General features: G+C 42.9%; 1 protein-coding gene across 6 annotated transcripts in view; it reads left to right on the forward strand.

Moving 5' to 3' along the window:
• Positions 1–23,125, forward strand: part of MTUS2 (microtubule associated scaffold protein 2) — a 1,049,445-nt gene that overhangs the window by 767,594 nt on the left and 258,726 nt on the right. For all 6 annotated transcript variants that reach the window (XM_063951742.1, XM_063951738.1, XM_063951743.1 and 3 more), the window contains 2 exons: positions 4,090–4,179; positions 17,104–17,315. In XM_063951742.1, coding sequence (XP_063807812.1) covers positions 4,090–4,179; positions 17,104–17,315 — 302 coding nt within the window. The remainder of the gene's footprint in view (positions 1–4,089; positions 4,180–17,103; positions 17,316–23,125) is intronic.

The raw sequence follows: 23,125 nt of genomic DNA on the forward strand, positions 1-23,125 counted from the left end.
TAGGGTCTTAACATCTATATAGCATTTTCTAATTGGAGACCAAGTGCAAGGTTTGGAGCCATTTGTGGTCAGATGTAACCTTTTCTTAAGCTACACTACTGTACCCCCACACCCTTACCCCAACACCCGCACAAACATACACACACACACACACACACACACACACACACACACACACACACACACAATTTATTTCATAAGACTGCTGCTTTAAATTTTCAACTTAAAAAAGAATGGATCTGAAAGAATACATTAGTGACAGTCACTGCAGGGTGGGCATAATTATAGAGCAGTACGATCATATTTTGTTGCGCTTATAAATGCTTTTGATTTTTATAAAAGATACTGAATGATTTAGAAGATAGGCTTAACATAGGAGTTTAAAAAATCTGCAGAAATGCGAGGCAAAGTACGGAGCTTGGTTCTATCAAGTTATATTGTGTGGTGAGAGGGCTTGTGTCTCACCACAATTGCCCACATTCTGGTGGGATCAGCTCCCTCCAAGGGAGAAGAAAACAAGACTTGCACATTCTCCACCTGCAGTGGAGGTGTATAACACCGGGTTTTGTGGATTGCCCAGATCCAGCAGGAAACCATCAGTGAGAACAAGAAGAGTTTAAAACTCCCATACACCCACTGCAGATTGCACTGATGCCTGTTAAAGGCCAGTGAGCAGGGAACAGTTTGTAGTGCCGGACCGAACGGGGGGCGGGCCGCAGTGGCTGCGTGACGTCACACGCAGCCGCTGCGTGCCGGGGAGCGATGAGTAGCTACTCTTGAAGTGCAAAGGCATCGCCACTGTGCGATGCCTTTGCACTTCTGCGGGGGGGGGGGGGAGGGGGGGAGGCACTGACATGCAGGGCGGGATAGCCCTGTGCTGGGCGTCCACCCGCATGTCAGTGTGAATGATCGTAGCTGTGCTAAATTTAGCACAGCTGCGATCATCTCGAAATGACCCCCTATACGCGAGCATGGCATGTGTGGCTGCAAGCCACTGCAGCGGACAAACTATTGAGTACAAGGAGTGCTAGGACTTTTTATGTTTGATTGCTTAATTTCAGTTATGTACCTGTGTGTCCAGGCCCAAGCCTGTGTATGCTGTGTCTCATAGTCACATAGCTGTCATCTACTCTGGCTAGCGGGCACTTCTGGGTGCCGGTGGCAGTCACAGCGCTGGCGTATCGTTGGAGACACTGGCTCCAGTGCACTAACTAGCGCTTCTGTATCCCCTTAACATATATAGCTAGTTTATTTTGTCTTTCATAAATTAATATAATTATTTTTTTAACATTGAAGTCCTTCTACCTAGAGGTTTATCAGGCATTTGTAGTATAATTTCCTGCAAGGGGTGAGACTGTACCCATAAAATAAATGTCTCATATTATTGGGAGAGGGTCCTGCTATATATGGTGGGGTGTGTGTGTGTGTGTCCTGCAGTATATGGTGGCATGAGAATGTCCTGTCGTATATGGTGGTGTGTGACTGTTCTGCTGTGTGTGGTGGAGTATGAGTGAGCTGCTGTGTATGGTGGCATGAGAGGCCAATGCATTTGTTTTTTTCCTGTGGGGGTCAATGTATTTAATTTTTTCCTGTGGCGGGCATTGTGTTTTCTTTTTTCCTGTGGGGGGGCAATGTGTTTTGTTCCCTGAATTTAAAAGAAATACACTTTTAAGTGTAATTAAGTGAGTGCAGAGTATGTCTTCATAAGAAAACAAATCATGACTAACGCATGGAGGCTTTAATGTGATTACAAATATATACTTTTAGCCTAAATATGCCATTGGGATTTTTAAGTACACCCTTAGCAAATTGTTTTTTACTAGCAAAAGTCCCTGCAGTTTAACAGAAGCCGTTGCTTGTTATAATCCTCTTCCCCACCGCTGCACGCCTTCTGGTTGAGATGTCAGCTGGACAGCAGAGGGTTCACAATGAAGCTCTATGAAGATGAATAAAGACAATCCTGTAAGTGTCAGTCTTTCCAAAAAGGCGTCTAGCTAGTTAAAGCCAGGATTAGAGCTCAAGAAAACCTTTATCTATTAACTGCATTACTGAGGGACGAACCCGGAGTCTATTCAGTCTACAGCTGATTTACACATTTATTTTTAACATGGTCTGATATATCAATCTTGTTGATAAAATATATTACATTAATTAGCAGTTGTGAAGCCTTGAACAGTACTTAACAAGCCCAAAACAATTCTATAATTAGAAAGAAGTCATTCTACTTGAATGAATAACTCCGTATGTATGAGACTAGCAATAAATCTGGTTATTCTCATTGAAATCTTATTTCTTATATCACACAGTAATTCCAACAAAATGTATTTCTGTGTTGATTTTTTACAACAACCTGGGTAGTGTAAGAGCAGTTGCTACGGTGGCTGCATGTGGTCAAGTCATAATTAAAGGGAAAGGCGAACTACAAGGTTTTATGACATATACCATGTTGTGTCTCTTTATATGTCGCCCAGATTAATGACCAGACCATCATATTTTGAACATGCGTGATCTAAGAAATGTGGTATTGTCAGACAAAATGTCTGTGGGAGCTGTCTATGAATACATATTTAGGGGTCTATATACTGGGTGGTCTTCTGTATGCCGGCGGTCGGGCTCCCGGCGCTCAGTATACCGGCGCCGGGAGCCCGACAGCCAGCATACCGACACTTATTTTCCCTCGTGGGGGTCCACGACCCCCATAGAGGGAGGATAAAATAGTGTGGCGCGCGTAGCGCGCCACCATGCCCGCAAGGGGCTCATTTGCGCTCGCCACACTGTCGGTAAGCCAGCGGTCGGCCTCCCGGCGCCGGTATGCTGGTCGCCGGGAGCCCGACCGCCGGCCAGCCGTAGTGAACCCTATATTCTAAGCCTTGGAGAAAAAAAAAGTACCAGCCAATCAGCTCCTAACTGCCATGTGACAAGCTGTGTTTGTAAAATGACAGAAGCTCGTTTTTTGGTACTTTATCTCTTTCCACTTTATCTCTCTCCAAGGCTTAGTACATAGACCCATTAGTTTGATACTTACCTGCTGTTGTTCGTAATACATATATTTATGTGTGTATCTGTATATGTAATAGAGCCAAAGGGGTGTATTCAATAAGAGTCGGATCCATTCCGACATGCATTTGTCGGAATGGATCCAACAACCCCTATTCAAAGAGTAGCGGCTATTCCGCCGATCCACGTGCTTTCCGACAAGTCAGATTTCCCGACTTGTCGGAAAAAATGAGACTGGATTGAATAGGTCGGAACTCCTTCCGACCTATTCTAGTCGGAAACTGCCGTCTTTCCAACAACACGGCAGTTTCCAACTCTAATTGAATATACCCCTAAAGGGTACAGTTTAATTAACCAGTGGGTTGTCAAATCTGCCGACCATAAAACTAATTTGCTTAATCAGCTTTGTTTAACAATTCTTTCTATTTCCAATTTAAATCGTTTGGTCAAAGTCGCTGATGATGAGTAGCTTTGACAACCATACACCATAATGTGTTTTTATGCATATGGGGCAATACCTGTTTACATTACTGTGCCCAAAGTTACTATTACACAATTAATGCAACCCAAAATGTAATCAGCTGATAATCAGAACTACTATGTGGACTTTTCAGTCTTCAGTAATGAGGCCTAGCCTGTCAGAGGAACCACTCCCCCAAGCCAATGCTATTTGAGGGGATTCTGATGGTGTTGGTAATGGCCTCTACAGCAATCATGGTAATGTGTGAGGTCTACTGAGGATTCTGCTCACTGACAGTGGGGTTGGCAGAAGTGAGGGGGATCCCTTCCAGGCGAGTCTTGGCTCCGTCAAAGAGCTGCTTCTATTATTCTGGTAGTAAGAAAAAATATATTTTCTTGATGGCTTAGCTATATTTTCTTGATGGCTTAGCTGTGATAATGGCCACTTGCAAAAGTTCCCCTCAGGCATCGCTTTATTCCCTCTGGTCTCCAACCTGTTTAAAGCCATACATTTCTTATATCTGCATCAATTAATATTCACCGTACTACACCAAAGAGACAGCCACCATTTATTATCCTGCATGCTGTATGTATTATATATGTTTTCACAACAATTTAACTTTTTTGTTTCAGGGTTAAAGAAAGAAATCCCAAAAGATCAGGAAGTAATTAAGCCAGCAGTCGCATCACCAAAAAAACAAGTCACCCGTCTACACTCACCAGGTATAGTATCTATAGTACTGACTTCTTATCCTATATAAAATACTGAGCTTTACATTTCAATGTATGTATTGTTTGTGTTTATTCAAAGACCTCATACACACAGGCACTCATTTATATCCATTCAAATATATGAGCTTATACTATAATACACACACACACACACACACACACACACACACACACACACACATTGGGGGTCATTCCGAGTTGATAGCTACCTGCCGTTGTTCGCAGCGCAGCGATCAGGCTTAAAATCAGCATTTCTGCGCGTGCGTATGCAGCGCAATGCGCAGGCGCGCCGTACCGGTACAATGAGCATCATGGGTTTGCACAGAGTGTAACGAACATTCCAGTCCCACAGCCGAACGCAGGAAGATTGACATGAAGTGGTCGTTTCTGGGTGTCAACTGACCGTTTTCAGGGAGTGCTTAGAAAAACGCAGGCGTGGCAGAAAAAACGCAGACGTGGCTAGGCGTTCACTGGGTGGGTGTGTGACGTCAAAAGCCGTCCCTCCGTCGTTAGAATCAACGCACACGAAGAGTAACTACAGGGCTGGTCTTGTTTTGCACAAAAAGATTTTGCAGGCGCTCTGCTGCACAAGCGTTCACACTTCTGCAAAGCGAAAATACACTTCCCAGTGGTCGGCGACAATGCGTTTGCACGGCTGCTAAAAACTGCTAGCGAGCGATCAACTTGGAATGACCCCCATTATGCTGTAGACAAATATTGAGACATATTAATGGTGGAGCTGTGAATGCAATGTTAAAATAAGAAAAAAAAATCCTTGTTTACTTTAACAAATACATCTATGTAGATAATTGATGGGGATGAGCAAAACTATTCCGCAAAGTTACTGATTCTATGAAGCTCAGCATTTCACCATTGGTCAATCACTTTCCCACATTGGGACTAAGAATAATATGAATAAAATAATCTTATCTTTATTAGTTCTTTTAGAGCAGAAAATTCTAAAAAAAAAAATAAAATGGAAAATTAATTTTAATTGCTGTTATTGCTTGGACCAATAATACAGTAGAAGACTAATGTTTCATGTTGTTCAAAATAGTGTCAATTATTTTTATTGGTTTTGAAAACAGGAATATAAATAAAACAATTGAAGCAAAAGGGAAACAAACAGGTGTGGCATCAGGAAGCAAAAGAAGAGCTTGGTAGGAAGCGGAGTCTTTAAAAATAAGCGAGACCACAACTGCACCAGCTGAGAAGGTTTCATCGTCCACTTCCATTTAAAAATGATTCTAAGAACAACATTCCGTAACATTTGGTGGAGAGGGGTTGCACCAGCGCCTAGAGAGTATCACCTTGGCTGCATTATTGAGATGTCTAAGGAGAGATTTATTATAGCGTGAGATTGGTAGAAGTGAGAGATGGAAAAACCAATGAGTCTCAGAAGGGTCTTAGTGTGGGGCATTTCCAGCAGATGTGATTGGGGGATCCGACAGCTGCAGAACATCTCCCAACAGGTGTCTGGAACACCAGTATGCATTTTGCTAAGGATGTAAGGGCATCTGTACCTGCAAGCGAGTAGCTTGTTCTGCATTTCCACAACACCTGATTCAGTAAGAATTGCAAATTCTGCTGAGTAGCAGAATTTGCAATCCTTTGGATCGCATGCTGGGGGCCGTCCAGCATGCTAACAGCCCCCCCCCCCCCCCCCCTGACCACGCAGAAATTGCAGTCGCACCACAGTTTCAGCGCAAAAGCTAAAAATAGGGTAGCATCCTGCCGGCGCAGCCTGGCTGCGCCTGCAGGAGTTCCACCACCATTTTAGTGATTGCAGCGGCTGCGTTTGACATCACGCAGCTGCCACGCGAACACCATGCCTCCCACTCGCACCACCACACCCCTGTTTTTACGCCAGGCACCCGCAACGCTCCTTCCCAGCCTTGGAAATGGAGCGTTACCGTCCACACCCTGTGAACGGTTCTGTCTGATTGACAGGCAGAGGCGTCCGCATGTTCTGCAGGGCGCCAGCAGTAAATGCGGCCACATGCGCTGGATGAGTGCGATTCAACCTGAATTAGCACCTAAGTTGTGAAAATCTTGTGTAAAATGTAAAAAAAATCATAAAAGTTGACCAGGAAAACTGATTTTTAAAATGTCGGGAAAAGTAACGCACGGACATAACAGGACAGTGGTAGAATTTTTAAATACATAAATGGAAAGATGTGGTTTTGCATCAGAACTATATAATATACAATTTTTGCAAGCATTTGTATAATAATTGTGGATAAGCGTTTTGGATATTTTACTTAAATCTGTAAAACAATTTTCATACACATTTACTAATGATGTTTCAGTACTGTATATAAATATAGATTTTCCGGATAGGCTTCACTGAGCCATTTCTAGCCAATCCACCGCAACAACAGCTGAAATAAAAAAACTAGAACGAAATCAAAGGGACATGAGTTTTATCTGCACTGAAGTTTCCCTATTAAAAATTTACAAAGACAATTTGAGTGTGACACTTAGCATAACGGATGCAACCCCAAACAAACAAACCCAAGAGCATATGTGCCACTGTCAGGCTATTCAGTGTGGCAGATGTTCTAATCTACCTGGCAACTGCAGATACATCACACAGCAAGATAGAAACCTTCTTCCTTTTCACTCTCTCCAGTGGGTGTTAAATATTCTAAATTATTATAAAGATTCTGAAATAGATTATGAATATGCATGTTTCTGTAGCTCTTTATTGCTGTGAGACTTGAATTTATGCTTGGACCCATTACATCATGTCTTACCGAACAAAATGAGCCTTAAATCTCAACGGCATTTTATTTTGTTATTATTCTTTATTTATAACCTGAACATTGTCTCCTACTTTACAATGTGTTTCATACCACAACAGGTTATTCTGACTTTAGCCGGAATCCCCAGAAAATGGTGTCGTTTATTGGAATACCTTCTGTACCAGCCTAGGGGTGGCTTCACTTGATGTAGGCTTTACCATCATGTTTAAAGTTGAAAAGCTAAGATGGTAGCCTTGCTGACATCATAGTTCTAGCATGTCGGTTTGTCAGGATTGACAAACTGTTGACCCCCCTTCTACTTGTAGACATTTGGCATGTCGAGAAGCTATACTGAACCTGAAGGGTTGGCACTACCTGATGCTCTCAGGTAAAGATGGCATTAGTAAGACATCTGTACTTATAATAAAACTGAAAGGGTTGTGTCTGTACATAGCAATTTTTTTTTTGGAGAATATACTTCTAGGGACTGTTTATAAGCTATGGAGATGGGGAAAAAAATGTCTGTCTATTTGTTCCAGCATCACGCAAAAACCACTGGATGAATTTGCATGGCGTCTTCACTATTGTATAGCTTAGTGACCTAGGGGGTCATTCCGAGTTGTTCGCTCGCAAGCGGATTTTAGCAGATTTGCTCATGCTAAGCCGCCACCTACTGGGAGTGAATCTTAGCATCTTAAAATTGCGAATGATGTATTCGCAATATTGCGATTACACACCTCGTAGCAGTTTCTGAGTAGCTTCAGACTTACTCGGCATCTGCGATCAGTTCAGTGCTTGTCGTTCCTGGTTTGACGTCACAAACACACCCAGCGTTCGCCCAGACACTCCACCGTTTCTCCGGCCACTCCTGCGTTTTTCCGGAAACGGTAGCGTTTTTTCCCACACGCCCATAAAACGGCCTGTTTCCGCCCAGTAACACCCATTTCCTGTCAATCACATTACGATCACCAGAACGAAGAAAAAGCCGTGAGTAAAAATCCTAACTGCATAGCAAATTTACTTGGCGCAGTCGCAGTGCGGACATTGCGCATGCGCACTAAGCGGAAAATCGCTGCGATGCGAAGATTTTTACCGAGCGAACAACTCGGAATGACCCCCCTAGTTAGAAAGTGAGGTATGTATGATCGCCATGGGACATCTGGGAGAGGAGCAATAAAGGAAAAACCAGACGCTTGACACTCGGCACACTTAAAGTTGGTGTTCCGATCATGGTTCTGTGGGAACCAAAGCACTCTGTCTCGAGGAGCAAACACATGCAAATTGCAGTTGTACACCCTCTGCTGTGCCTGCTTATCCTATGCCAAGTGCTCTCTCACTATTGGCACCACTGGAGCCATTCTTTCCTGCATCTCAGAAACATGCTCAATAACCATTTTTAAGGACTGGATTGTCCTCCCATGTCTCATTTGCAATGTCCAGCAATCCCCTTAGGTGTTTCCCATACAAAAAAATCAAAAGATGTAAACCCCCGTGGAGGATTGGGCAACCTTTCTAATAGCCAATAGTAAATAATGTAGCAAATAATCCCAATCTCCCCCATCTTTATCCACCACTTTCTTTTGCAAGTTTTAAAAAGTTTTGTTAAACCTCTCCACTAAACCATTGGGGTGATACACAGAGGTTCTTAACTGAGTAATTTTAAACAGGCGGCTTAATTCTTTCATGACTTTCGACATAAATGAGGTTTCCTGATCAGTCAGGATTTCCTTAGGTATTCCCAATCTGCTAAAGGCATGTACTAGTTCTCTAGCAATGGTCTTTGTTGACGTATTGCACAACGATATCCCTTCCGGGTATCTGGAAACGTAATCATTATCACCAAATTATATTGATTGCTTAGGGCAGATTTTATCAGAAGTCCAATAAAATCCATGGCTATTCTCTCAAATGGTGCCTCAATAATGGGTAACAGAACAAGCAGACTTTCAACATGTGACCTTGGAGCATGGTACTGACATTCAGGGCATAATGCACAATAATGAGATACCTCTTTATGGACCCCAGGCCAGAAAAACTTCTTTAAAATTCTCTCAGTGTTTTTTACTTCCCCTAAGTGACCTGCAATTATGTGACCATTGGCCATGTCTAACACCATTCTTCTATATGCCTTGGGTACTACCAATTGTTCCACAGTATCTTCCCCTTTCTTCGTCACTTGATAAAAAAAATCCTGATGTACTGTCATGTGAGGGTAGGACAACCTATAACAGGATCTACTGGGTTTCCGTCAATCCCGTTTACCTTCTCTCTAGCTTTTACTAGAGTAGGGTCATTTAACTGCTCTAAGGCACAGATCTCTTTTCTGACTTCAAAATTAGGGACACATCAACTGGTTTAACATAATTTTCTGGCTCCCTAGTCATGCTGAAAAAGGGAACATTTTAGACTCAGAAGACACTCCCACTGCCATTGTATATATAATATTCTCAAACAGGTCAGGGTTATTTGCTTCTGTAACAAATCTGCTTTCCCACAGCTTCCAGAAGTGGGCAAAGTCTTTCCACAATATTACATCATACATCAAACCATGAATCAAACCCACAAGGACTATAGGGACTACATGTTCACTTCCACAGTAACATAATACCAAGTATCCCCATGTATGCCAGTCGCGTCAGCAGTTTGCCCCCTTACAGTTTAAGGGGTTCACTAGTTCAGCTTTGATAGAAGACTACCAGAATCTAACAGAGCTCCTACCTGACTGCCTTCTATAGTGACTATACACATTTGCTTATCTGTTATATGAGCAAAAAAAGATCTTCTTCAATTGGGACAATTAATACTTCATCAGCTGCCACATACCTTTCCACCATTTCTACTAGTTGGTCTGCTATTTTAGGATCCATGTGGCTCACCCACTTATGCAGAATTGTAGGTAGGGACCATAGATATTGATCCATTACAAACCTTTCCACGATCTGTGGTCCTGTTATTGACACTAGCTGTAGCCACTTTTTCATTTAGTATTCCTAGCAATGAACTCATTGGGCACGAACAAACCGTGTGACCCCCAACCAAGTTGAGATTTCTTTTTTTAACTTATCATCGTCTTTGGCATCAGTCAGGCACAAGTCAAAAAAGAAACAGAAAAAATCAGCTGAAATCAGAAAAGTATCAGGGAAAGGGCAGTGCAAATTATTAGAGAGCCGATGTATGTATATAAATTAATTTATTAGCTGAAAATACATAAAAATAGCATAGTTAAAATGACAATATATTAATGAATATAAAGAAGGCACACCTTGACTCAATTTTTCCGTTTAAACAGACACCAAATTGTGTCAGTTCTCTAAATAAGTATACTTATTTAGAGAACTGACACAATTTGCACTGCCCTTTCCCTGATACTTTGCGCAGCTGATTTTTTCTGTTTCTACATTCCCCAACCCAACACCCACATAGTGTTTTCAGCCGCGCATGTATCAGGGAATTTGATTATCAGCCTTTGCATTTGAGGCGCTGTAGAAGCAGTTGTCTGTTTCCATTACAAGTCAAAAAAGGCTTTTTGCGGTTGTTTTGACAGGAAGGGTGCCACAAGGCTTGCCCACTGATCTATAGCCAAACTCTCTCTCTCCGCTGTGCTTTCATAAGTGGTTAGATAAGCTTCAACATAATCATTGGAGTCATCTTTTGCAGAAAATGGCCCATATGGAGCAAGAGTTTGCTGTTGCTTTCGATTTTTCCTGAAGCGCCAATTGTTGTTGTCTCTCCTCATCCACATTTAATTAGTAATTCCAGTGTAAGTACAAAAACGTGAAAAGGTGACGAAATATTTAAATTATATTTATGCTTCCTTATCTAATTACATACAGTAACATGAAACAAACTTAAACTACAGACATTACAAGACATATTTAAAATAATTAATATTTATGAGGTATTCTACATATCTACCTTCTTGAATTCTTAGAATCAATCTTTCTGTGTGTCCCTCTGGCTGTCAATCTCGTCTTCTTTCTCCAGCACCAAGTGACTTCTTACACCTACTGTTCCTCTAACTCCTACTTAACATTATATATTGTATCCCAAACCTAACCATATGGCTGGCATGTTTTCATAATAGGTTAACCCAATGTATAATTAAAGTTCTTCCTCAAGGTACATTCCAAGGTATCAAAAAAGTACAGTAGGAAAGTTCTACCACAAGTTACATTCCAAGGTATCATAAAAAGTACAGTAGAAAAGTTCTACCTCATAGTAACCAACAAGACATTATAAAATGTATTTTCTTCAACACACCTCATGTAACCACCTTGATACTGTACATAGATATAATTTATCATGTCCGATTGGGGGGGGGGGGGGGGGGTCAGGTCTTGTTTTATCAATAATCAATTAGTAAATTGATTTGCTGTTACCATGACCCCCAGCTTGGCCTACACTGGACCGTAGACAACCCAATTTATAATTGTCATAGGTATTTTCCGTTGAGATAAAGATCTAAATCCATATACACACTCCCCACATGTATTTGCATAGGGAATTAGTATGATATACTGATGGAAGGGATGCCAGTAGTCAGAAACCCGACAGTGGCATCACGACCATCAGAATCCTGACAGCCCCCCAGAAAGTACCCTAAGCCTCCCCTGTTCCCTAGCCTAACCTAACCCTCCCTTGTGGGTGCCCAACCCTATCCCTCCCCGATGATGCCTAACCCTCCCTTCCCACTGCCTAAACCTAACCCTCCCCATTTGGTGCCTAAACCTAGCCTTCCCTTCCAAGTACCTAACCCTAACCCCCCCTCCCTGGTACCAAACCCTAACCTTCCCATCCCTGCACCCTAACCTTACCCCCCCCCCCCTTCTAATGCCTAAACCTAACCTTCCATCCCCCGCGGCAGGGCGCAAATGCGTCCCACTGTAACAACTTTCGGGCATTGGTATTTTGACGCCATGATCCCAACCTCCGTCGGTATTTGAACACCTGTCTTAAGCCATAGGTCTGGATTCTGGCGTCGGTATTTCGACTGTCGGGATCCCATCCGGCAACAATTTAACTGCATCCCATGCATGCCAGTGTCCATTTGATTACCTTAGGAAAAGTTGTAGGAAGACCTGTTTATACCTATACACATACAAAACTTAAGATTACCTCCCTAATTTTCTATTTGATAAATTACACTGCATTCGTTTATATGCATAAATGTATCTATTCAACTTTTTGATACGAAGAAAAACACTATATATAAACTATTCACAGGGGTTAAAAGCATTTATAAGCATTGATCAATTCCTAGCTGTCACAAAACTGAGGCTTTCAGCCCTACCTCCGCCGCAAGCTCTGGCGTGCTCAGTCATCTGTGCGGTATCCTGGCATCCTGCGCGGTCAGCCACTACACTGTGGCTCCTCTGTCAGCGCTGATGGATCCGGTAGCCTTAGAAAACGCCCTATGCCTCACCACACCGGAGTTCCCTCCAAAACCAGCAATGGACGGCACCATGACAGATCCTGGTCATCTGACATTCCTGGGCCCAATCCGGAATCACTTCCTCGTCAGGTGAATCCCTCAGCCAGTCAGCAGAGAGCAGGAGGTATAAATTTCAAGTCCCAGCACTGGTAAGCTGTCAGTGCTTTGTTGTTTCTTAGTCTGTGTAGAGCTCCTGAATCTCCAGCTGTAATTGTACTAATTCCATCTTAGTACTAGCTGACTCCCTAGCTGCTCTTAAAGGGACATACCGCTATTACATCATTACAAGAGTGTCCAGGTGCATGTGTGTGCCATCCCAGTGCATCTAAAGACTGTTCTGAATACTACCGTGGCATCTGTACCTTGCTGGTTCCAACCAGCATCCGGAAAACATGCATTGCTGATATCTCACAGCATTCTCAGTAAACCTGTGCTGCTGATTCCAACCAGCGTCCGGAAAAAACTGCATTGCTGATATCATACAGCATTCTCAGAAAACCTGTACAGCATCCGGAAAACCTGCATTGCTGATATCTCACAGCATTCTCAGTAAACCTGTGCTGCTGATTCCAACCAGCGTCCAGAAAAACTGCATTGCTGATATCATACAGCATTCTCAGAAAACCTGTACTGCTGGTTCCGCTCAGCACCTCGGAAAATGTATTGCTGATATCTCACAGCATTCTCAGAAAACCTGTGCTGCTGGTTGGGTGTGGTATAGCACATAGACAGTTAAAAGATAGACAGTCATTAGGTAGACACCATATGGTCGACGGTTAAAAGATAGACAGGGTCAAAAGTCAGACAGCCAAAAGTCAGACTGGGTCATAAGTCAGACACAAAAAAAAAATATATATATTTTTTGTGTTTTTAACCCATATTTGGTGAAACTCGTCCCCTTTTGGGCTCGCTACTCTTTGGGCTTGGTGTCTCGCTCTGCTCCGCTTCACTCGCCACAACTTTACTAAAAGGTAATAGTTTGTGACATGGATAGTAAATGAGGCAAAAGTTGTAAAGAGGCACAGAAAAAAAAAAATTGTGTGTCTGACTTATGACCCTGTCTATCTTTTGACTGTCGACCGTATGCTGTCTACCTAATGACCATCTATCTTTTAACTATCTATAGACTGGAACCCCTGCTGGTTCCATCCGGCACTTCGGAAAACCTGCATTGCTGACATCACACAGCATTCTCAGACAACCGGTGCTGCTGGTTCCGTCCATCACTTTGGAAAACCTGCATTGATGACTCCACACAGCATCCTTAGCAAACTCTACTCCGCTGGTTCCATCCAGCATCTGGAAAACCTGCTGTGCTGGTTCCACCCAGCCTTCTGCCAACCTGTCTGCTGGTAACTCCCAACATTCCTTCTGCTAGTCTTCATAGACTTCTGTTATCAGTGACCATCCAGCTATCCATTGCACTGGTGGTTCATGCCACCAGTGTTTGAGCACCCAAATAGCGGGTCACTTCCTCTCCTATGTTCCTCAACCAACTACCAAGTCTGCATGAGGAGATCATATCTTAAGCCTGCGCAATTCTGTCCGCAACTCTCAAGTCCAGACCCAGAGGCCAGACCTAGACCGGCTTCACAAATAACCTCAGCCATGACACTAGCAGTTCTTATTTTGAATTGAACAACTGCCCTATCCTTTAATCCTAATATTACCTATTAATTGATAATTTGTTGATCAATTACCTATATGGTAACAACCCATTATGTGAAATGGGGAGAGATTTATCTAACCTAAAGAGGACAAGTGGAAGTGTTGCCCACAGCAATCAAGATTTTCGCTTTCATTTCATAGAATGTACTAGATAAATGATAGTTATAATCTGATTGGTTGTTAAGGGCAACTTCTTCACTTGCCTCTTCAGGAGTTTTAATACATCTCTCCCATGGCCTTCATCGAACAACCTGATTTGAAAGCAGCAGCGGCTCTTACCTTTTTGAGGTAGGGGGGCTGCCATGAGGACAGTCCTCCCGCATCCCAGCGCCGACGCAATGGAGAGGACAGGCGCCAGGTGCCAGCATGTGCGCACAAGCTGTGTCTTCAGTGCACATGCACAAACCCTGGCTTCTATGTCCTGCATCAGCTACAGTCTATAGAAGCTGGCTAGGCAGGGAGTGGTTTCCTACAGGAAGCCAGCTCTCTGCCAATCTCAGGCCGGTTTGGCAGTCCCGGAAGGAGGAAAGACCTCCCAGTGGGACTGCCTGTCCTGCTGGAGACTGATAGCTAGGACTTCCAATAGGAAGTCACTGCCAGTTACAGTAAAGCCAGTGCATTCTCACGGACCACCAGGCGTATTTTACCTGGGGGGCTGCAGTCATGCAGCCCAAAGGTAGAATCCGCCACTGCTTGAAAGCCATATACATACACTTAGGAGCTTTCAACTCTTAGTTCAAGGAGCATTGTATCCTAGTTTGGCCCAATAAAGACTTACATTACTTAGAATTCCACATTGCAAAAGGAAATTCAAGCTGAAGGCATTAGATTTTAGCATACCATGTTTGTTTAGCCCACTGAAGAGAAGTGACAGGTGAGCCCCATGATAGCAGTGAGAATAGCTCCTGGAAGTGACTGTTGAGTTTTCACTTTACAATTTCACTTCTTCAGTAATACTCCGACTCATGGGAGCTGCCTAGGTGTGAACTCTATCAGCACCGCAGTTGTTAGGTTAGAAGTGACTAACACAGGACAGCACACTAATAGTTAATTTTTCATTATAGCATATGTCACCTTCCCCACTAATTACATACTAGTGTGCATTTCCATGACAACATGTATTCATTTGCATTGTGTTTGTGTCTGCTTTGTGCACACTGCACTGTGACAGTGGGTTACCAGTTAGTAGGTTTGCAGTGAAAGTGATGAAAGGAGATGGATTCCAATTTCCCACTCTGATTTCAGCACCATAAGCTTGGACAGCGCTGCATAAACTCCTTTCTAGATGTATCAGTCTGCAGCTGCTAAGATGCCTCCTGGCAGTGTTACTGCTAACAAACTTCTCCACAGTTTTCCTGCTCCCTGACTAATCTTACATTAATCCGGCTGTAAATTCATTAAAATGAGCCTTACCAATCTTATTGGGTTTATAGAGAATGAATCCTAGTGCCCATCACAGCACTTAACTCACTCAAAATGTAGCATTGTGTATATTTTCTAAACCAACAGTTAATGTACAGTATGTGAAGAACACACAGCTTTACAACCTCCAATGTGTGTTTAAAATATAAAGAATATAAAGATACCAGCCCAGGGGGATAATATTAACAACAATCAAAGAAAGGGTAATTAACCCTTATGATTAGTTGCAAATAAGTTCATTATTAAATAAATGTGAATACACTGTAGTACATACACTAAAGAAAAAACATATTATACATGAGATCTAAATGCAAAATACCTAAGAACTGTATTGGTCAGTTAAATCACAGATAGGAATTAACATACCTAAACTTAAAATAAAATTATGATGCAGATAAGTAAATACAGGCTGTATAAATACAGGTTGAGTATCCCTTATCCAAAATGCTTGGGACCAGAGGAATTTTGGATATGGGATTTTTCCGTATATTGGAATAATTGCATACCATAATGAGATATAATGGTGATGGGACCCAAGTCTAAGCACAGAATGCACTTATGTTTCATATACACCTTATACACACAGCCTGAAGGTCATGTAATACAATATTTTTAATAACTTTGTGTATTAAGCAAAGTTTGTGTACATTGAGCCATCAGAAAACAAAGGTTTCATTATCTCACTCACACTCAAAAAATTCCGTATTTCGGAATATTCCGTATTTCGGAATATTTGGATATGGGATACTCAACCTGTATTCATTTACATTTTTCTGCATAATGTCACACTTTTTTTTTTTTTTTACAGTACTGTTAGAAAGTGGGTTACGTTACTGCAGAGACAAATGACGTTACCTTTTTACGTATTAGCACAGCCACAACCACTTGTAGCAGTCTGCTCCTTTCTAATATTGGGGGTCATTCAGACCTCATCGCATGCTAATTTTTTTGCTGCGCTGCAATCAGGTCTGAACTGCGCATTGTACGGGTACAAAGCGGATCGTTGCTGTGCGATGGATTATACGAAGAATCCTTTTGCACAGCGGATCGCAAGGAGATTGACAGGAAGAGGGCGTTTGTGGGTGTCAACTGACCGTTTTCTGGGAGGGTTTGGAAAAATGCAGGCGTGTCCAATCGTTTGCAGGGCGGGTGTCTGACGTCAATTCCGGGCCAGAACAGGCTGAAGTGATCGCAGCGGCTGAGTAAGTTCTGAGCTACTCAGAAACTGCACAAAACTTTTTTGTAGAGCTCGGCTGCACATGCGTTCACACACTTGCAAAGCAAAAATACACTTCCCTATAGGCGGCGACGATCTGTTAGCAGTGCTGCAAAAAATAGCTAGCGAGCAATCAGTCTGAATTTAGGCCCATTGACCTCTTTCTTTACCAATGGCTGGTACTGTGCAGTGGCGTGCTAGAGACAGAAGTCACCAATGGCAAGATGATACAATAATGTAGGACAGTTTGATTTTCTTCAGATATTGTTACATTGTGTTGATAAATTGAATTACCTCAAAAGTTTTTTTTCTTTTTAAATGTACCCATTTAAATTACTCTATGGCTTATAATGTCTATTAGTAAATGGGAGTTTGAAAACACAGGTTAGCAAAATATGTATGTTACAACTTGTTATTCTGGTTTTGCCTTCAAGGACACCCCAAGCTGAAACCAACCATTGCAAAGAACGGCTATGCAGCCAAGTCAGAGGTTCAGAGCCGGGACGCAGATCGGCAGATTGTACAGAGATTGAAGGAGAAATACGAGGAACAGACTAAGGAACTTGTTTGTGTCCGAGAGGAATTTAAGAAAGCGAGTTGTGGCTTTGTAGTTTTTGCCGTCACAACACAATACTTCTTTAATAAGGTAAGAAAGGAAACATATTTACATTTTTATGTTTTTTTTTATATTTAAAAAACAATGTGCTGCTTGATGCTGTGGCTTTTTCACACATCTAAAGCCCCATACACACTAGGCAATATTGTGAACAATGTTGCTCCGAAAGGGCTTTCGGAGCGATATTGTTCACAATATCGCATAGTGTGTACACTCATTGTCGTTAACGATGCACGCTCCTGCACGCCGTTAACGACCTCCTCCCTCGTCTGAACATGTACAGACCAGGCAGGTCCTCGTTAACGACAGCCATGCTATGGCTGCAGCATGGCCGCTGCTCCCCCCGCCCACTCCCCTTCTGTCGCTCCCTTCCCCACCACTATCGGCACCCCGCCGGGTTCCCACCACCGCCAATTTCACTGTAGGCGGGGACTCGTTTATTGTGTATGGGTCCAGTGTCGAACTGGGGCATGAAGGGCCCACTGGGGGAATGCTGCTGTAGGGGCCCATGCTTAAAGGTGTAGCCAGGTTCCAGTGGGGGCGTGGCCAGCCACCACAGAGGTTTGGCTAACCATTACATGTTCTGTGCCCCTTGGTAAATATATAATAAACCAAATTATTGTGAAGTATAATGTAACATATGTATAATGCATAAATCCAGTGCACTAGGATAGTCTTGAACTTGATCTTAGAGAGGAGGAGGGCCCACAGGCAGTAGGGCCCACTGGTGGTTTCCCCTGTTCCCCTGTGGGCCAGTCCGACCCTGTATGGGTCTTAAGCTTGATAAGAGGGAATTCCATTATATTTGAGCGCCCAAGGTGAGCTATTCAATTGTTATGCTTTTGAGCTCAAGTGCTGTTGGCACCCATTATTTCTGCTCACTAAGTCCTGAAGTAGCAAGCAGAGATCTGCAAAAAGTCAGGCATTTGTGCGACCGAACTGCAGTTTCAATAGCGCCCAATACTTAGCACCTTTACACATCTAAACCCCTATGCATTTGGGCGTGGCAAGTGTCATACATAATGGGAACAGGTGGCACTCAAACTATTGAATAACACCTTTCAGCCACCCATTGCTTAGTTGAACCCAGAAACAATTATATTCCCTCCAGGTTGGAAATTACAGGTCATAATACTTTTTCCACTCTGACATTAATCCAATATTATTGTGACTGATATCGCCCGCATACTGGAGTTCTCCTTTATATACTTGCGGAGATCTTTAGGAAGACATTATTAGCAAGTGGGAGTGTGTTATATCAATACTGACAGGGATGCCGCTTGCTGCGTCTCTAACGAGATGGAACAGAACCCCAGAAGATAATTTATATTGTGAAGTGGAAGAGAAATTGAAGCAGACAATCAGGAAACACAATGACAGACAGAAGACAGACCTGTGTGCACATGCTAACATGTATTATTAGTGTGTATGAAATCTTGCTGTTTCTTCATACATGTGAGGACAGACTGTATAAAATGTAGCATGCATCTGGCACCTACACAATAATTGTATCCAGTGTTGTGGGTTTAACATATCTACTTATCACCTCAGTCATGATACTGTTGCCTGCCCCATTGTGGGGCTGCATTCTCATGAGCATTGGTTCAGTTAATAAAATAGACCATAGAAGCCCCTGGGATTGCACATATATACATAGTGTGAGTGGGAGTGTGGTAAAGTCTGGTAGGGCAGGTATATTTCTCCCAAGATGCTGTCCTGCAGTATGTGCTCTGGTTAAGGAGGTGATTGTGCCACGGTTCACCTGAGGATTGTTTCCCAGCTTACCTGGCATGTACTGTAAGTAAGCTGCAGTAAGCTTCAATATTGATGCCGTGCCGCTGCCCCCCCCCCCCCGTATGTTCCTGAGGCAGTCTGTCCTGCATATGTGCAAAACGATTCCATAATGGCGTGCCTCGGAATGCCGTGCCAGCTGCACTCTGGGGCACATGTGCCGAAAATCAAAAAAAGTGTGAGGAGGGAAACATAGGCTCCCCTTCCCGAGTACTAATACGCTGATGTGTAGCTGCATTGACCAGTCTCCCCTGACACGTACTCCGCTGCCCTCTGCATTAGTGGTGGACAGGCAATGGCACAAGAAGGAGGAGGGGGAATTAATGGACACCTATGGGTTTGGGGCATATGCCAGTGGTGCTCTATCACACTTAGAGGGGTTGGAGGGTATTGTCACTATGGATCTGTTGCTGCTGGGGGATCGATGCAAATGATGTTGTGCAAGACAACTCCTTTGCATATTGTTTTAGTTAAATATTTGAATATATTTTTAAAAATATGTTCTAAACCTAATTAAATAAAATAGAAAAATGACAAAAACAACACAGCAGTTATGTGGTTAAAAAGGGGAGGAGACGTTTAATCCTAGAAACTGTGCACTCACCAAGCATACAATGTGCAGTCCAAGCTATAGTCTATATAAAAGCAGAGGATGCTAGTCCCACATATTGCAATACACTGTATGCTAAGATGATAAAGAACACCAAACTCTCCCTATTGGGTCAGCACTATACTATTACTCAGAAGTGTAAATGTGACCATTACCATACATGACCTATGCTTTCTGATGTGAAGATGGCCTACACACATACTTTTATAGACAAGGCCGTCCCCATGCATAGCAGCTTTTACACACCTGAGGGAATCATCTGACACAGGTTAGATCAAACAAGCTGAACCCGGGATGCAAGAGAAATGCGAGCACAGAAAACATTATAAATGAAGACATTAAATAATTGCATTCTACTATTCTGTGGTGCAGGAGGAATGTGTGTGACCACATTGTTAAACAAAAACATATATATATATATATATATATATATATATATATGTATGTATATATATCAGTCAAGTTGTAGATAAAGTAAAATAAGCAACATATTTCCAACTTTTAGATTGAAGGGGAGAGCTGTATTGTTCCTTATAAATGGACTGTTCCACCACTGAATTAATTAGAATATGTACTTTTGTACATATTGTGGCAGTGTCACCAAAGATGGCGCTGATGAGCAGCTGTTTTAGTGTGTGGCTGGAGAGATCCGCCCACACAGCCAAGAAAAGGCAGGTGTAAGCACACCTAATGGCCGCAGCTGGAGAGTGAGTCAGTCTGGAAGACTCCTGCAGCCAGGAGAGCTACCTTTTGCACAGAGTCTAGGTGGGACTGCAGTCAGAGACCAATGTGTGCTTGGAAGCCACTGGTGGTGCCAGGAGGACAGTATCTATACCTGTAGAAGACAGGGAAGACCACTAATCTCTGACACTGCATTTGTGGAGCTGTGGCAGCGTTCGAAACCAGGCTGGAGCCTACGTTACCCTGCAAGGAAGCAGACCAGACTGTGAGACTTTGACACTTTATGCGAGAGAGACTTTGTCTGCAAACTTGCTGCCAAGCATACTGAGGGGCGAAGCTATGACATTGTGCCCTACATAAGGGCCAGTCTGTGTGTTATTTTATGTTCATCTATGTTGAATGCTGACCGTAAAGCACCATTTAATTTATTCACTGGAAAAGCTGTGTTTGGAACCCAATTAAAGCACTAGACACTGCTCCAGTACATCCGTGTACTCCGCTAATTACACTGTATCATCACAATATGTACATAATGTGTGGGCAGGATGACCATGTCCGGGATGTAATAAAGTCCGAGATCGGCGGCCGTGCGGGATGTTGGCCGAACTTGGATATTTTTTTAAAGGGGCAATCATGAACAAGGTTAGACCATGCCTTGAACATGATTGCCCTTTTTAAAAAAAAGGTCTGAATTTGGGCGGCATACCGCATGGCCGCCATACTCTGACTTCATTTGGACTTCATTACATCTGGCCGATATATGGTGGAATAGAGTTCCCCAATGATCAAAGTTCTTCCAACCACTAGTCTGGGCTGGATCAAACACTTCTGGTGATCAGTAGTTCAGGAGTTTGTACTCTACATGGTTTACTTAATTTGGATACAGACGACTGCACGCAACTCCTTCTGTTATCTCTTCCCAGCTGTGTTTCATACTTTTCTGTCTTATTGTAGACTAATTTATCCTTTGTTCCAGTTTGCTTATATTGTTGACTGTACTTTCTGCTCATGTTTGCATCTTTTTATTTCCTAAGGTTTGCTATGTGCTTTTAGCTGTTTTGAAAACAAGTCAGTTTCAGATGTACTCTTCCATAGAAAGTGGTAATTGGGGATTAAGAGATTTGCTGTTATTTCTAGTATAGAAAACTATTAAATGGATTGTCCACATTTGGGTGGTCTCTGATTCCCTAGCAGACCAACTGGGGTTCATTAAGCCCTGCGCATCTGACCCCGAAGTCGTCTATGACTTTGCTGCGTAGTAAAACATGGACAGGACGGTATGAATTGTTGAGGGGTAAACTCTTTGCTAATTTCCTGCATGTGTGATATGTTTGGTCACCTACATAGCCGCAGTCAGTGATATCTCATTGCTAATAACAAGCAACATCCCAAAAAGTGTGGTGGAGCCCAGCAGCATAGTAAGCCCATCCCTTCAGACCACATTACAAATGAATGATCAGTTCAGGACGAAGAGTTGGATTGAGACTTTGGGTCACTTAAGATAGGGAGGGCCCCTATGACCTAAAATTAAAAGCATAGTGTCGTCTTGCTCCAAAGTGTCCAAAGGAGGGTCCAGCCACCATGAATTAATTGTAGATCAATGACTGATCTATTGTACCCTGTACTGGTGCCCGCTCATTGTTTATCTAACAGATGATCCAGGTGTCGGTCCTGAAGAGACCGCCCACAGGACATGGATACAGTATGACGCAATTTCTTGTGTTGCACATTCTGATTCTTTGTGTACACTGTTACAGCTTTGTCTTACAGTTTAGCAGTGCCAGTTGTGTTATGTGCACCAAGTAGTGAATGTATCTCAGACACTTCATCATGGGCACATGGAAAGCAGCTGTGTCTATGAGAGGTTTCTGTCATAATTTGAAGTCTCAGGGGAGACATTCCTGCTGGGCTGCTAATCAGGGTAACAATTACAGCCTTTAAAATGATCACTTATTACACATTGTTGCTATTTTTATGTACAAAGCATCTTTGAAAATCTATCTGAAAAGCAACCCCAGACTGTTTGAAACCCTGTGGGTGTTCCCGGAACCTCATTTGTCCTCTGTCTTTGGACCACAGGGCAGAAAACAGCAAAATAACAACAAAGTGTAGCTTTTTTAATGTTGACCCTTGTCCTAGCTTTTGTATGTTGACCCTTGACCCCTACCATAGTGTTCTCTGCTATGCCCATGTACCCCAGTGAAACTAAATATTATCACTGTTGCGTGGAATCTGAGGGATGTAGTTATATGACTGGCAGCCAGGAGACGCCTGCATCCCGACCCCTCAAAATGCCGACAGTCGGCATGCCGACTAACAGGGACTATTCCCACGACACCCATAGAGTGGGAATAGAACCTGTGTCGAGCGCAGCGAGCCACCGAGCCTGCAAGCGGCTTCGTTGCGCTTGCCATCCCCCTGCCAGCATTCTAAACCCCAGGATCCCGGCAGGATCCCAAACACCGGCCACCCATACCCAACCCGAATTTGATGTGCGCAAACCGTTTTCAGAAAATGAAATACTTACTGTATACTGTAATGTTTCCTTTGGGCGGTCGCAGGTTTAGAAACCATATACATCACGTAGACCAGTTGCATTTATTCTTTCAGAATGTCGATATCAGCGTGCCCAGCTCCCTCTTTATTAAAGCACAGTTCTCCATAATGATCTAAGTATACACTGGAAGCCAGTAGTCAGTGGCACTTATTGTCAAGTACAATTCAATAAAGATTAATGATTTACTTATTTTTAGCTAAT

This window comes from Pseudophryne corroboree, chromosome 2 (genome assembly GCF_028390025.1).
Source record: "Pseudophryne corroboree isolate aPseCor3 chromosome 2, aPseCor3.hap2, whole genome shotgun sequence".
In the NCBI taxonomy this organism is placed as follows: domain Eukaryota; kingdom Metazoa; phylum Chordata; class Amphibia; order Anura; family Myobatrachidae; genus Pseudophryne; species Pseudophryne corroboree.